Genomic DNA, 14,895 nt, shown 5'->3' on the forward strand with positions numbered 1-14,895 from the left:
AAAGCAAGACAACTATTCTGCAAATATTGGCACACAGAATACTACAGTCAAAGAAACAATCCTGCTCTTTAGACTGTCGTTTCATCAAATTTGATAGTATGGCGGTTGGACTTTATTATATAGAGTTGTGTTCAAAGACACACTTGGACTCTGTATCAATATCTATTTGGTGAATTACACTATAATTTAGGCAGATATGAAGCCTCAATTCCTGACAACAGTTTCCATACAACGATTTGAAATTGTGCCGTGTCCACTGTGGGCAGAGATATCAGGGAAATAATCCTAGATTTCGGGAAACTGCATCATCTTTATACAAACACAAAGAGTGGACTCCGACTCTTCAGCAATTCTGTCTGTCTGAGTTGATTATTCTGCTGTCACCGGGGAGGCTTAAGAAGCTGCAGTTGATCACTGATGTGCTTCTGTTTTAAATTATTTCATGTTTGGATTATTTATTTTAGCTCAATCTTTTCCATCAGAGCCAGCAGCAGCAGCAGCGGCTGTGAGCTTTACTCTGCCACTGGAGATTTAATCCAGCCTCAGTAAATAAAAATCATAACTCATTAATCTGGGAAAGTGAACGCCTCAGCAACTCTGAAACACAGATAATTAACTTGATAACAAATGACTGCTTTACTTGCATATTTAATGTCCTGAGAAGTAATGAAGTGTATTATTATGATTATGTTCTTTATTTTAATGCACTTTAGGCTTCTCTGACATTTTTTTTTTCATGCTCTGCTAACACCTACATCCAAAGACTGGTGTGTTTGGAATTTAGATGAAGTTCAGAGCCTTCAGAAAAACCAACACCGTTGCAGAGGTGACTGTGCGGAGTTCACTGATTTGCTGAGAGCAGCTGACATCAAAGCGGCATTCATTTGTTGTTAGCTATTTAATTACATCAAACAGCCAGCAATGCAGCAGCAGCAGCAGCAGCTCTGGGCTTCAGAGTCACCATCCATGCCTGCTGTCTACAAACTGAGTCACTATCTTCGACGTGTCTCTGAAAACCGCGACGGGACGCTGACTGTGAGACTGATTCGACCCCTGTAGGCTTTTAGGATGTGTTTGACAGCGAGGCGTCAAAGTAAAATGACACCGAGTGACAGAGTGAGGGGATGATGTTGACACTGACAGCCTTGTTTTGAAAAGCACTCGCTTGTTCTGTACAGGCAGAAACTGTACCTGTGTGGTGTAAAGCTCCAACCACTAGCCTCTACCATGTTACTGGTGTTTCATAGATTATCAGAAGTTTTCATTTTTAAAAGATGATCTCATTCTTTTCAAATTCGGAATGCTACTTGACACATGTCGAAGTGCTTGTCAAAATAAAAGTCTTTGCAGAGTTTAATACAGAAGGAGCGAGAGGGTGGGCTTAAAGCACAAAAAAATGGAAGAAGTTACATTGATCACATCACATTTTGTATTGTTTTGTATTGGTCAGTTAATTTTTTTATTGTGTTATATCCATGGCTTTGGTTTTTTGGGAGTATTTTCCTAGAAAAAATAGATCAGAGAACTCTGCTTTAACCCCTCACCTTAGTGAGCACAGGGCACTTAACTTCCTTAACCACCAGGCCACCACTGCCCTGCTATATCTGCATCAGTTGATATTGGAATTGGAAATTAAGTGTTTGGACAATAATGACATATCAGATATCTGCAAAAAAGTTATTAGCAACTTCATTGATAATGACAAATGTCTGTAACTACAAGTCCAGAATTGCAAAAAATGACTTAATGTTATTGAATTGTAGAAGGAAAGTGCTAAATGTACATGATCAAATAGCTGAAGATTTTCCCCAAACTTCCAAATCTGCAATAATAGTATAACCAGTTTTAAATCAATATGGTGAAAATATTATCGGTGGGTACATTTTTAAGTTACGTGTAATTAGAATTAGCACAGATGAATTTTTTATATTTTACAAAAATGTTCAGATTCAATTGTTTGGAAGAAAAGCCAAATTCTACATGTTTATAAACGCCCACATCCTTCCTCCTTTTGTTTTTGTTTTGTTTTTTCAAACTGCATCAATTTTCATGTCGCGTCTCTTCTGTCAGTCTGCATCTCTGTCAGTTTCCTCAAATAACTCAACCTTTGTACTGCCAGCCGTGTGGCGTGGTCTGAAGGGACGAACACTTTGACACAATCAGACACACGAAACACGCCGTCTCCCCCACGGTCCTTCAAAAGAAAGGGTTTCCATGGTGAGGCTGGAAGAGAAAAGATCCGGTGCATTGTTTTGATGGGTGTGTGTGTGTGTGTGTGTGTGTGTGTGATTAAACTCAGACAGTGCACGTCCACACTGGTGTTTTCTTTTCTTGAGCCACAGGGTCAGATATTATATTTCTATTAAATTACTGCACACCAAAGCTGCACTGAGGCCCCCACTGCCATAAGATGCACATGAATGATTCATACACACTGTGGCACTGTCTGAGAACACACATGCTGGCCTAAAGGATGCTAGTTCATCTCCACTTAAAACACGCCCATTTTCACACTTGGCGTAGACTCATCTCCGTCCCGTCTGCAGGCTAGGTGAAGGGTTTGGGGCTACAACATGTAAAAGTCTTTCTTCAGAGCCACAATGATGATCTTCAATCCTGTTGTGAGACATTCAGCCTTTACATTTAGACACTAAGCTCTTATGGGTTTCAAAAAAATGGGTGAGAATGCAACAGGTGGAGCTGGAGAGAATGAGAATGACACGGGAAATCTTTTCACTGTGAATAAAAAAAATTACTGGCATTAGCAAAATATGCAAATCCCTTTCCTGAGACTGAAAGTGTAATAAAAATACATGTGCCATCTGTGCACTTGGGAAAATATTGACAAGACGGATGCAAGTGCTTCTCTCTGCCAGTAATTTTGTGTATAGGTCTGAGAGCAAACAAAGCAGCGGTAATAAGACTGGGAGAGTGTTTACTGAGTGTTTACTGAGTGGTTTCTTATTTCAATACGTTCACACACAGATACGTAGAAATATCTGTGTGATTTTCTATACCTGACGATGGTCCTACATTTGACTAGGACAGTCCTTTGGAGCCTTTATATTATGAAGAAAATGTGACATCAGACCTTTGTGTTTTGCTGAGTCAGAGTCAAGAGGTGAAGGGTGCAGACAGTTTGCCCTACCATTGTAGGGCCACCTTTATGGAAAAAAGAAAACAGTTGACACTCACAGTCATAACTATGGTCAAGCTGGAGTGTTTTTGGGCTGTGGGAGGGAACTGGAGTACTCACTGAACGACTACACAACCTTGCTGTAAGGCCAGTTTGCTCTGGATCCCCATCTTCTCTTCCTTCATCACCCACTGACCTGCAGCTACAAATCTGAAGCACAACATCCACATCACAGGCAAACAAACATTAGCTTCCCTCATCTTTTTTTACGTGCTGGACAGGCACTCGTACTCTCTGAAATATAGAGATGCTGTCAGCAGCTGAGGCAGGTACAAATATTTAAATAATTCCAGTGAAGCGGGGTCACTTTCTGGTGAGCCTCGGATGGATTTGGTTTAAAAATTCACCGACTGACTACATATTTTTTAAGTAGGCAAAAATATTTGCCGATTTTACTTTCCGTTTTCTACTTCAGGCATGCATTTTGTTTCACATGCTCCTCGCTAATATGTCTTTTCGTCCCATGTTGACGTGGTATTCCTCAGTAGAATAACTTTATTTACATGTCTCCATCTGTGACCTTGACTTCATGAGTCAGTCGGAGACGGAGAACAAATTTCCTGAGCTAGCGTGGAGGTTTTTTGCAAGTGTAAACATCTTATTCTCAGTTGGCCCAGCAGCGGCAGCTCAGCTCTCTGTCAATAGCCACAAGATAATGTTTACTGGAGCACGGAGCCCGTGTATTCCCCTGACGGACTCGATGCCCCCGGCAAACGACTCCTTCTCTTCCACGTCTCTTAATTCTCTCTCTCTCTCTCTCTCTCTCTCTCTCTCTCTCTTTCTCTCTCTCTCTCTTCCTTTTCTCTCTGTCTCGTCTCTGCTAAGCAAACGCCCGTCTGTATTATCGCCACAGACAGCCGTCAGGAAGGAGTCACCTCTCTGTGTCAATCTCTCCTGAGCGATCCCTGTTGTGCTGGTTGGGGGCAGAGATGCCTGGCTCTCATCATCTTACAATGTAGTCTTATTAGACTGCTCTCCAATTACAAAGCAAGTGGGGGGGGGGAATCGGGTGAGGCGGGGCTAAATGAGGGGGGGGAGCAATGGACTCAGGGAAAGCGGGGTTGGGGATAAGTTAAAGAGGCGGGGTGAAGGTCACCACAGCACTGTGTGTATTGTAGGGAGAGCCTGAAGAGGTCTGAGAGATGTCTTCAACTGAGTGCGTGGGTCCTAAATGGGTTTTTTGGGGAGGGGGAAATAAAAGGGCCTGTCATCCCTGCACCTTTTCTCTCTACCTCTGCTCATCTCTTCCCGCTCCAGTTTCTCCAGCCTCCTCTTATCCCTCTATTATTAGGGCCTAGTAATGAAATGTGGAGTGTCTCGCATTTGTGCCTGGGCCCAGGCAAACTGTATTAGTGTGTAAATGGCGTGAGAGTAATAAGAAAGCGCTAAGGCCAGGCAAGAAGACCGGACCGTGGGGCGTGTATCGTGTCTGTAAGTAATGTGTTTGTGCATCAGGGGAACAACAAGAGACACTGAGTGGAAAAAAAAAACAAGGCTGGCCAATACAGTGATTGTCAGCCGGCAACAGACGTCAAGCTTCTAAAATCTATTAGGTCAGTGGTGCACAGTCTCACAGCTGAGGCCTAAAGCAACAACATCAATGACTTGATATGGCTCTATTTAATTCTCTTTAAGTCTTTTTAAGGTGAATTATGCAGGCTTAGTAAATGGATTAGCTTTCTAATGCCCCGAAGACCGACTTCATTAAATCAGCGGCTACGTTTTGCCTTGGCTAAAAAATTCTTTCCGCCTTCCTTTGATAAAGCTGTGATTCTCAGCTCTGCTCTCCCAGACACAAAGTTGTGTTGGTTTAAATCCTATCAGGCATCACATTTACCACAGCTTCCCTGCTGTAATTAGCCTCTGTTTAGCTGCTGAGCATGAAAACCAGCAGTGCATTGGGTGTTAAAAACACAAAGATGTAGCACATAAAGCCCAATGCCTTTTTCAACAGCCCAATAGGGGAATACCTGGGTTTTTTTTTTTTGGTTTTTTTTTTTGCTTTAACATTGTCTCCCTGCATAATGTATAAAGAGCACAGTGCTCATTCAAATGGCCCACACCATGGGCTATGTAATAAAGGCTTGTATGTGAATGTGGCTGACTGATATCATCCCATTTCCTCTAGCCTGGGGGGTCTGAAGAGGAAGCAAAGGCAAGACAGACACACTCCATCCAGTAAATACTCTCCTTGTGACTTCATCTCTACCCGTTTTTCTTCTTCTCCTTATTTTTCTCTTTAGACTTGCTGCCAAAGTCCGTCGAAAGTGTCTTCATCTTCCAGGAGGCGAGTGAGGCGGATGCAGCCACTCAAACATATGATGCCATCGTGGTGGAACAGTGGACCATCATCGACGTAAGTAGAGATTTTTGTGTCTTTCAAAAAAAAAAAAAAAAAAAAAACAACTGAAGTGAAAGTGAATTATTGTCACTGACTCGAAGCACACTACTGCACACACTGAAATGTGACCTCTGCCCATCACCTTAGTGAGCAGGACGCAGCTCAAGCTTAGCGCCACCAGCAGTGTGTGGGGCAATTGGCATATTTTTTAACTTGGTATTTTAATTATTAATTACGTTATTTTTTAGCTGTTTATGGTGAGCATTTTGAAACTTGTTTGACTGAGGGTTTGTTTATGTCCTTCACCTGTGGCTTTGCTCATTTTCAAGCTGCTTAGCATTTAACTTCCATTTAGCTTAAGCACATTGAGAGTACTTTCAGCAGCAACTTAATTAATCGCTACATTAATATAAGGTTATTTCCAGCATTGTATTATTTAAAGGACAGATACCTTTTTGGCACATACAGCTTTTTATAGACTTAGCTTTTAGCTATTATTTCAGCTTACTTTTTTCAGTATCTGACTTCAAACGTCAGCTTACCTATCGGAAGGCACTTCAGGCAAACGCCTTTATGTGATTTTCAATAGGAGTGACAATCAGTGTTTGTCTAAGTGGCCATGTGATTGGTTGGCTCAATTGACAATGATTCTTTGGCTCAATAAATCAGCAACATCGCCCATAATAAAGAAATATGTCAAGATGGGTTTAAGGATAACCAGCTCAACTGGAGTTTTTATTTGTTAAACTCATCACCTGTCACTGCTGTGTTGTTAAGTCCTTATACCATAGTCTCTAATCTACATCTGTGAGATTAGAGTCACTAATCTGCTTTTGGAATACAGTCTTTTGTGTTTAAAACTATTGTCACTCAGACGTCGCGTGTTTCCAACCGGTCTTTATTCTGTGGTTGTCTGTCTTCTTCTACACAACCAAAGGTAAATCTGGCAAATCTAAATTCTTGGAGCATGTGGTGAAATTGCTGGTTTTATCAGAAGGGAACAAGCTCTAATCTGCCTGACGACTGTCGATTCAGACCTGTCTGGAGCAGAACTTCCAAGTTGGAAATTGATTTTTTGTCCAGAGGTGAAGGGATTGCGGCTACGTGTTTATATGTTTTTTGTGTTGCTATTCATGTGTGTAACGTGTGCACGTGTCCTTCAAGTATACACCATACAATTTTGTGTCTGTTTGTCGATGTTATCTGGGTAATTGGATTTAGACTTTTTCACAGCCCACAGCTGTCCAGGTGTGAAGAAAGATATTGTGCACAAATACGTCCCTGTGATTGTCCAACACGGAGCTAATGTTCACGTGAGTGTCGACAAAAAGCCTTTTTAACTGCAGAGTTTGCAGTGAGAGGCTGAGCAAATTTCAGGGCTTTTTCTGGAATGCTTACATCGATGAATTCTGCAATTCCAGTTCCAAAGGTGGATTTTTATTTATTCTTTTGCTTCCAATACATACTTACATAGAATACATACGTTTCAGGGACATTTATATTTGCTATTACTTTAGGACTTTTGGACAACCTATGCAGATTTTTAAATTTTAATTTAATTTTTTAACAACAGCTTTTGTTTTTACATTACACATTTATACATAGAAGAAACGTGGCAACATAAAATGCTTCCAAACGTTTCTGAAGGACAACTTGAGAAAAACATATTTAAAGCACAAAAGGACAAGGAAGGACAAGAGGATGAGAGGTTGTATCAATTTTTTGGACAGTGGACTAAAAATATTTTCTGGACTGTAAATGACCCTCTGTTACTGGATCGCCCGCATGTCATGCACGCAGAGCTATTATAGCACAGACAGACGGAGGCACACATTTTCACACATTGTTATTCGGAGATCACTGTTAACTTTTCAAAGACAACAAAAAAGTTTTACCCCAAAAGACTTGCATCATGCATAAATTTCATTGTTTCTGAGTGTGCTATCACTCCTTTTCCCACCATTCTTTTTGATGAATGTCTGAAATTGATATGCAAAGTGTCCTCACAGCTCATTACTGTGTGAGTACTGAGATAATTACAATCAAAAGAGGGAGGAATATTGATGGAGGGCTATCTTTTTTTTATCTAAGTTATGAACATAGTCGTGCTGCAGAGTTTTATTTATGCAAAAAAGTTGGACAGGTACTTCTGAGTATCAAAAGAAAAAAGGAAAACAAACAGTTGAAACCGTGTTGTGCACAGCATTGTCGGGGAAAGATAATGATTAATATCTACATATATATATATACTGTATATATATATATATATATATATATATTGTGATATTGTGAACTATCAAATTTTGCAACTTGTTAAAGTGACATTTTAGTTTCCTCAGTACTGAGCCTATGATAAACTATTTTTGTTCTATTTCTTAAACCTTGTTATGCATATCTGCCTGTTCTAGGTTAGCTTTAATATTTAAAGATGTGTTTAAAGAAATCTGTCCAAACCTGCATGCTTCCTGTCAGGGGCAGTGGCCACAGCTGAGATCTGATTGGCCCCCTGTAGTGCTCATCTGTCTTTTTTAGACACCTTACCAAATGATAGATATAGATTGATTGATTGAGGAAAATATAGGGGATTTTTGTGCACGAATGTTGGACAAAAACTGGCCCCTTACTCAGATAAACCCCAGATCCACCACTGCTTCCTGTTGTATTACAGTTGCAATTACACATAAGACAAAAACTGCAGTAAATAATACAGCAACACACCAGAGTTGTGGTGACGATCTAAAACAGCCGTCCACACGAAGGCACCCACACAGTCACACACACCCACGTTTGACGTACACACCCATACACACTGTGTTTCCTGTGTTATTTTGGACACACGTCCTAATTTAGAAGCAGAATGCTGTTTTGTTTTTCCCTGAGCTGAAATGACCTGAGAAAGAAATATGCAGATGGTGCAGAACTGCTTCAAAATGAATAACTCATCAAAGAGTTTCTGCTCTGAAACTTCAATTAGGAGCAGTATGAGCTGGTCTCTGTTGTCCTGGGGGAAGGTTAATACAGGAGCTGCCATGAAGCTAATGTCCTGAAAGCCCCTCACAAGAGCAATAACCAAGCAAAACATGCTCGGAGCTCTGCTCTGCTCGGTCTTTATACGTCTGCTCACAATGAGCTTCTGCACGGGGAATTTACTCATCAAGACAAGCAAGTGCATTAGCAGGGCCATGTCATAATTCTGTGTTTCTGCAGCGGAAAAAAACAACAACAGCATGAAGCAGGGGTGAACACAGGTCAGAGACAACATACCGGATGTATGTTTATCTAGATTAAATGGTTTCATCTCAGTGGAAACCGTACTGGGAGTCACTGGTTTAGGGTGCAAGGAATGCATTTTCTGTAACATTTATTGCTGGGATTCATTAAAGTAGTAAATGTAGACATTTTCCATACAAAATTGATACTGATGATGATTACATACAATTTATGTTTAATATAAACACTAGAAAATCTGACACAAATATGTTTTTTGTATAGAATTTTTACTTAAAAATTCTTCTGCTCTGAGCTGATCCTCACCATAGTATCATAGTATCTTTGGTACTTTTTAGAGATGTCCAATAATATCGGCCGACTGATATTATTGGCCCGATATTAGCATAATTATGTAACATCGGTAAGAATCTTTATAGTTTTCTTTTGCTCCGATAATGAAAACCCAATAATGCAATGCCTGAGTTTCGCCAGAAATGCTAAAATTGCTTAAAAATTGATTTTGTGGAGCATCACACCACAAGTAGGTAATGTGTTAATACCATGAAGGGAGCTATAGTACGTGATGTGATGTAAAAATAATTTTGGGAAAACACAGCTGCAAGTATCGGCATCTGTTGATATCGGAAACGAAATGAAGTGTTTGGACAATATTGGCATATCGGCTATCGACAAAACTTTTTGGTACCTTTTGCACTCACGTATATTTTTTTTGTCCTGGACATACAAACAGAGGGAAGTGTTTCTCCAATATACACCTTTATTGAACCACTAAAATAATTTTTGCGTAATTTTGATGCAAATTGTTCATTTGTGTATTTATTGGAAATACACAATACAATGTAATACATGGGGTTCTGAAATGTAAATACTTGGTGAATCAATGTCAAAGCTATAAAAGCCTTATCTTTTGAGATTATTTTGTCTTGATCCCACGATTCCCGGCTCTTCGTTTTGAAGAGAAAAGTCACGCTTTAGCTTCTAAATAAAGCTTGAAATGGGATAAAAAAAACTAAAAAAAGCGCAGCATTCGAACAGTGCAGCTGCAGGGAAGAGTCTCGATGACACAGAAAAGAACATCTTAGATCCGGATAAGGTCCGCTGGTGCTCAACTACTCCCATCGTGTTAAAGAGAAAAGCCACAAGGTTCCTGGTGTCTTTCTCTGTATTCACCACAATCACTGGTGGCGGTTGGTGCAGAGAAGACAGGATGTAGTGTTGTTTTCCATCTGTCACAGTCTGTGTTTCTGGAGCATGGTTGTGTGTCTTTGTATGTATGTGTATGTGTGTGTGTGCAGTGGTTAACGTGCATCAGCCGCCCCTGATATCTCAGTCCCTTCTGACTGAGGTGAGAGTAGAGGTGACCCAGATAGAGGGAGACTAATTTGCACTGTCCAAGTGCAAGTGAGAGATCGCGCCCCATGCTGTCAGACACTGTGATGATGACGCTGATAGCTGCGGCGCAGAGGGACAGGTTCAGTCTTCACAGGCTGCACTTGTTTATAAGCTGTAGCAAAGATGTGAGTAAAAAGAAAATGTTACAACACGTTCCCGACAGAGGAGGTTGTTTTGTGGTGGCATATTTTCATGCAGCTTTGTATTGGTTTTAGTTTTTTTTTTTTTTTTTTTTATCCTTAACTTGCCCGGTGGACGTCACTAACACAGACTAGAGTTCCTTTGATTCAGAAGCCACAGGTTCAAATCATCCAGAAGTGGAAACCCATTCAGAAACATGGAGACTGATCAGCATGCAGATCCACGCTGGCCTTTCGCAAACAGACTTCAAATCATAACACTAAAACCTACTCCTGAGCAGCAGCAGCTCATTTTTCTTCCACAGATTTGTATTGAATTAAAGTTACAGAACCTGCACAAACAGACCTAAAGCAGTGGAACGTAAAGCTCAAAGAGCTAATCAGGCTAAAGAGAGCCAGACAACTGCTGCAGACATTATTTTCACAAGCATTTCTCCTCTGAGTTCCTGCTGGGAGGGGAGCATCTACATTTTTTAGCCGGTTTATGTTGGAACTCCTCCGAGAATCGCTCTCACGCTTGTTCAAAGCCTCTTCCAGGAAACTAAATTGAGAAATATTTTTTGTCTGTAATGGCCTGCTGTTCTTCGGAGGAGGTGAGAGTTAAATCACAGCCCCCCTGCCCCCCGCCCAAAGTGAGACCCACCTTTCCCTCTCCTGAATTACAATGCAGCGGCTACTGTGCTGCATCAGCACCAACGTGAGATCCTAAATAAAAGCAGGATAAAAAAAGCAATCACCTCAGCATCTCTGTCCTGGCTGTTATCTAAGAAGTGATAAAAAGTGTTCCCCTGTTGGGAGACAGAGGAGCCAACTTTTAACCAGCACCTTAGATCATGTCCAAATGTTGGTAAATCCAATTTAAAAAGGGAAAAAAGGAAGAGAACATCTGTTAAGACGGACAAAGACGCAGTGAATTTACAGCATTGATCTGTGGACAGTGCTGCTGCGTCACAGCTATAGACTCTATATAAGATATAGACTGGCAGTCAGAAGTGCTCTGTTGGTTTTACAAATGGCCGCTGTTGCATATAAGCCTCTGGAAGGGTTTGTGTGTGTGTGTGTGTGTGTGTGTGTGTGTGTGTTATTGATCAGTGATTTCTCATTAGCTCCCAGTGGGAACTAAGAAAGAGAAAATTGTACCCACACATCTGCTCGGCTGCATTTACAGCCTTGACAGTCTTCAAGCAGTTTAAAGTGAAAAAGAAAGACGGCCGCGTTCCTTTAGCTCCTCCTTTGAGTGACAGACCCTTGGTTCATAGGCAGAGCGTTTCCAGCAGCTACCAGTGGTGCAGAGAAACTTACAACTGTAGTTTCAGACATCAGACAATGTGGAACAGCTGCATCGTTCCTTCTTTGTCCAATCACAGAAGATCGCCTTTAATCCTGATTGGTGCAGCCGTAGTTATTGGGTAAATAATTTGGGTTGGCAAAACAATTACAATTTTATATCTGATTATTCACAGCAACTGTATCAACGTTTCTAAATATGACCAAAATTTATTTTTCTGTATATAACTGGAACAGAGATTTTTTTGTGACCAATCCAAATGTTGGAATTATTACTGAGGAGAAATGTCAGAAAAAATATACAAAAGTAAAAATATAACTTCACAGAGTGGGTGGAAAAGTTGCCCTCAACAATATTAGTCAGTCCTTCGCAATCCTTTTGACGATTTTGTCAGTCAGCTTGTCTGTTGTAAACATACTGTCCTGCACTAAGTGAGGCTGGTCTGACACAAGCCAGGCGCCTGACCTGAAGTTGAAGCCTCTATTAGCGTATGCTAGGTGTTCAGATGGAACTGCTTTGTGAAACAAAAATGCTTTCCAGCACTGTGTTCAAATGACAAGACGGTGTATAAGAGCAGTCCTAAGCGGATGAACAGTGCATGTCCATCCATTGTCATCTGCTTATCTGTTACCGAGTCGCGGGGGCAGCAGTCGCCACCCAAATCACACTGCACCGTACCAACCCCCCAAACCTTCCTGCAAGTGGTGAGTCCACTGTAAGGTGTTAACCGCACTAACCGGGATTCAAACTTGCCCAGGAGGTGAACCCTGGGGTTCCACACCAATGACAGAGACATTGCCTCTGGGCCAAAGCGCCACCAGTGCATGTCTATGTTTCTATGCGTTAGAAATGCTGTTTTGATTCTTCTTTGTGAATATCGATTGCTTGATTAACTTGTTCATTTTGACAGTACTATGAAAAACATAACATTACTGTTCAGGGGGTTTATTCTCCTAAAGTTTAGGCTTGGTTCAACTGCAGGTTGATTAAAAGTTCATTGTGCACTTTGAGAGTCACATGAAACAAAGAAGAAATCTATTATTTTTTTCTTTAAACTCCGTCTGCCAACTTGTGCTAGATGAACACAACAAACTGGGAGTGAGTTCTTCATTAATTCTGAATGTTGTTGAGATGGGTTTTTTTTGGTTTGGTTGTTTTTTTTTCCTAGCCTGGAGAGGTTTACAGACAGTCCAGTAATGATGGAGTAAATACCTTAAAAAAAGGAAAAAAAAAGAATGGACCTTTAAACACAGCTGTACATGGACTCACTCAACCTTCGGTGTTGTCACAGCAACCAAAATAAATCCAGCGACCAATGCAATTCGAGCACCGTTACCGCCATTTCAAATGTGGTTGACCTTTTGAAGGACATTAATGGTGAACACTTTGTCTCCATTTTTATTTTTATCCCTGGTCTTACGTCTGCTCTCTTTTGTATTTTTTTTTTTTAAATTTTTTATGGATTTAAAACAGATCTTAAGAGTTTGACAGAATAATCGGTTCTACAGCATCCTTTGTATTCAAGTGACCATCATCTAATTCTTGTTCAGCAACCATTTTCTTCCCATTGTTCAGGATGTGCAACATTCTTCCTGTCTCCTCAGTTCATCGGTGAACTTGTCATCTATTTTACAGTTTCTTGGTTAGGTCATAGTTAACATATAATTGTAGATGTAAGACTTTTTTGATTGACTTGAAGATTTTGGCCTGAATAACTATTGAGTTTTTGTGATTACAGCAGGAGTTCTAAAGAGCCGTAGAAAACTGATTTCTCTCTACTTGGCTAAACTTGTTGTACATTTAAATTCTTGATTTCTCTCTACTTGGCTAAACTTGTACATTTAAATTCTTTTTTTTTTAGTCGTATTATTAGGTTTCTTCAGCGCTAAACACGAAATGTTTGAAATTGTTCCCTTTCAGTGACTGTCAGCGCTAAACACGAAATGTTTGAAATCGTTCCCAGTGACTTTGCAAAAGTGAGATTTAGATTATTGTGATTATTAAAACTGTTAAAACCAACAACCCTAGATTTCCATTTAAGATTAATAGAAAATTATCTTATTTAGATCCATTTGTACCTCTTTGAAAATATTTTGCCCTTTCTCATTTGGGTGATTGCATTGAAAATGAGACACTTACACTAACATAAAACCTATTTGTGTGTTTTGAACTTGGCCGACACTGCCTTCAGCCCTATATTTTTTCAGACTCTCTCAAAGACATTCAAACACGATCAGGAGATGTTTTTCCCCGTCTTGCCCTGTGCGCTGCAGTAACCGCAGAGCTTAAATGGAAGCCACGCAGAGTAAATCCAAAAATGACTTTTAGGAAGCATTAGTCGACTCTTGAACCCAGACTAAACTCTGTGGCCTGATAACACAGGATGAGTGAGGCACTTAGCAAAACAAAGGATCAGCCAGCGCTGTTCACGGTTAGTCACTGGAGGCTTTTACTGTGGAGAGAAAACAGAAGAAAAATGCTAGAGAATAACAATGTGAGCATTTAAAAGCAATTATCCAAATGGTGATGGCGAGGTGAAGGTGGGTTCTCAGGCAATTCATAACGTTTAAAAGCAGCAGCTTTAATTGTTTTATTCACGTAAAAGAGAGAAATAGAGAGAGAAGCAGGAGCAGAAGTCAGACAGAGAGGCAGAGAGTTCTTTTATGTTTACTGCTGTTAAGAATTACTCTGTCAGGTAGTTCGATTTTTTTTTTTTTTTAAATCTGATTTTAGTGTAGAAAAAAGGTTTTTGTTTTTTTTTTTATCTTGGAACAAAATCGGTGTTTGTATGACTGTAGGTAATGTGATATAGAATGCATTGGTTGTAAACTGAGGCGAGTGTGATTTTTGTATACCTCCATATTTTACCTACGTGGAAAATAAATAAGTTAAAAGAACGTAAGTGCCATCAACAACAACATGAAGCCACTGAAATGTCAAAAGTCCTTCCCAAGTTTCATCAGTTTTTTCATCATATTTATGTGACAGTTCTGTAGATACTGAAAACCTTTCCTGACTTTAAAACACAGGGTCTAAATTCAGTAAACTGCAATCCCATTTAGAGGGAAATAACAGTTTTAAGATGTATACTACCTGCTATAAAAAATAATAATAATAATATTAAGAATATAATTAGTACTTAAAAGAGACATGTCTTTTGCTTACATTATGCCTCTCTTTTTGCATGTGAGTTTTTTTGTGTGAAACTATCAAGAGATTTTATTACCTGGTGAGGCAGTTTTTCACTTTTAGTATAGACTGACAAGTCACAAGTGTGTGTGTGTGGTGTGTGTTTGTATCATTTTAA

The 14,895-nt window shown here is 40.1% G+C and overlaps 1 protein-coding gene across 2 annotated transcripts in view; it reads left to right on the top strand.

The window, feature by feature from the left end:
• rftn1b (raftlin, lipid raft linker 1b) overlaps positions 1-14,895 on the top strand; it is a 118,310-nt gene that overhangs the window by 92,028 nt on the left and 11,387 nt on the right. For both annotated transcript variants that reach the window (XM_025061432.1, XM_025061433.1), the window contains one exon: positions 5,440-5,552. In XM_025061432.1, coding sequence (XP_024917200.1) covers positions 5,440-5,552 — 113 coding nt within the window. The remainder of the gene's footprint in view (positions 1-5,439; positions 5,553-14,895) is intronic.

Source organism: Cynoglossus semilaevis, chromosome 13 (assembly GCF_000523025.1).
Source record: "Cynoglossus semilaevis isolate Cse_v1.0 chromosome 13, Cse_v1.0, whole genome shotgun sequence".
Taxonomy (NCBI): domain Eukaryota; kingdom Metazoa; phylum Chordata; class Actinopteri; order Pleuronectiformes; family Cynoglossidae; genus Cynoglossus; species Cynoglossus semilaevis.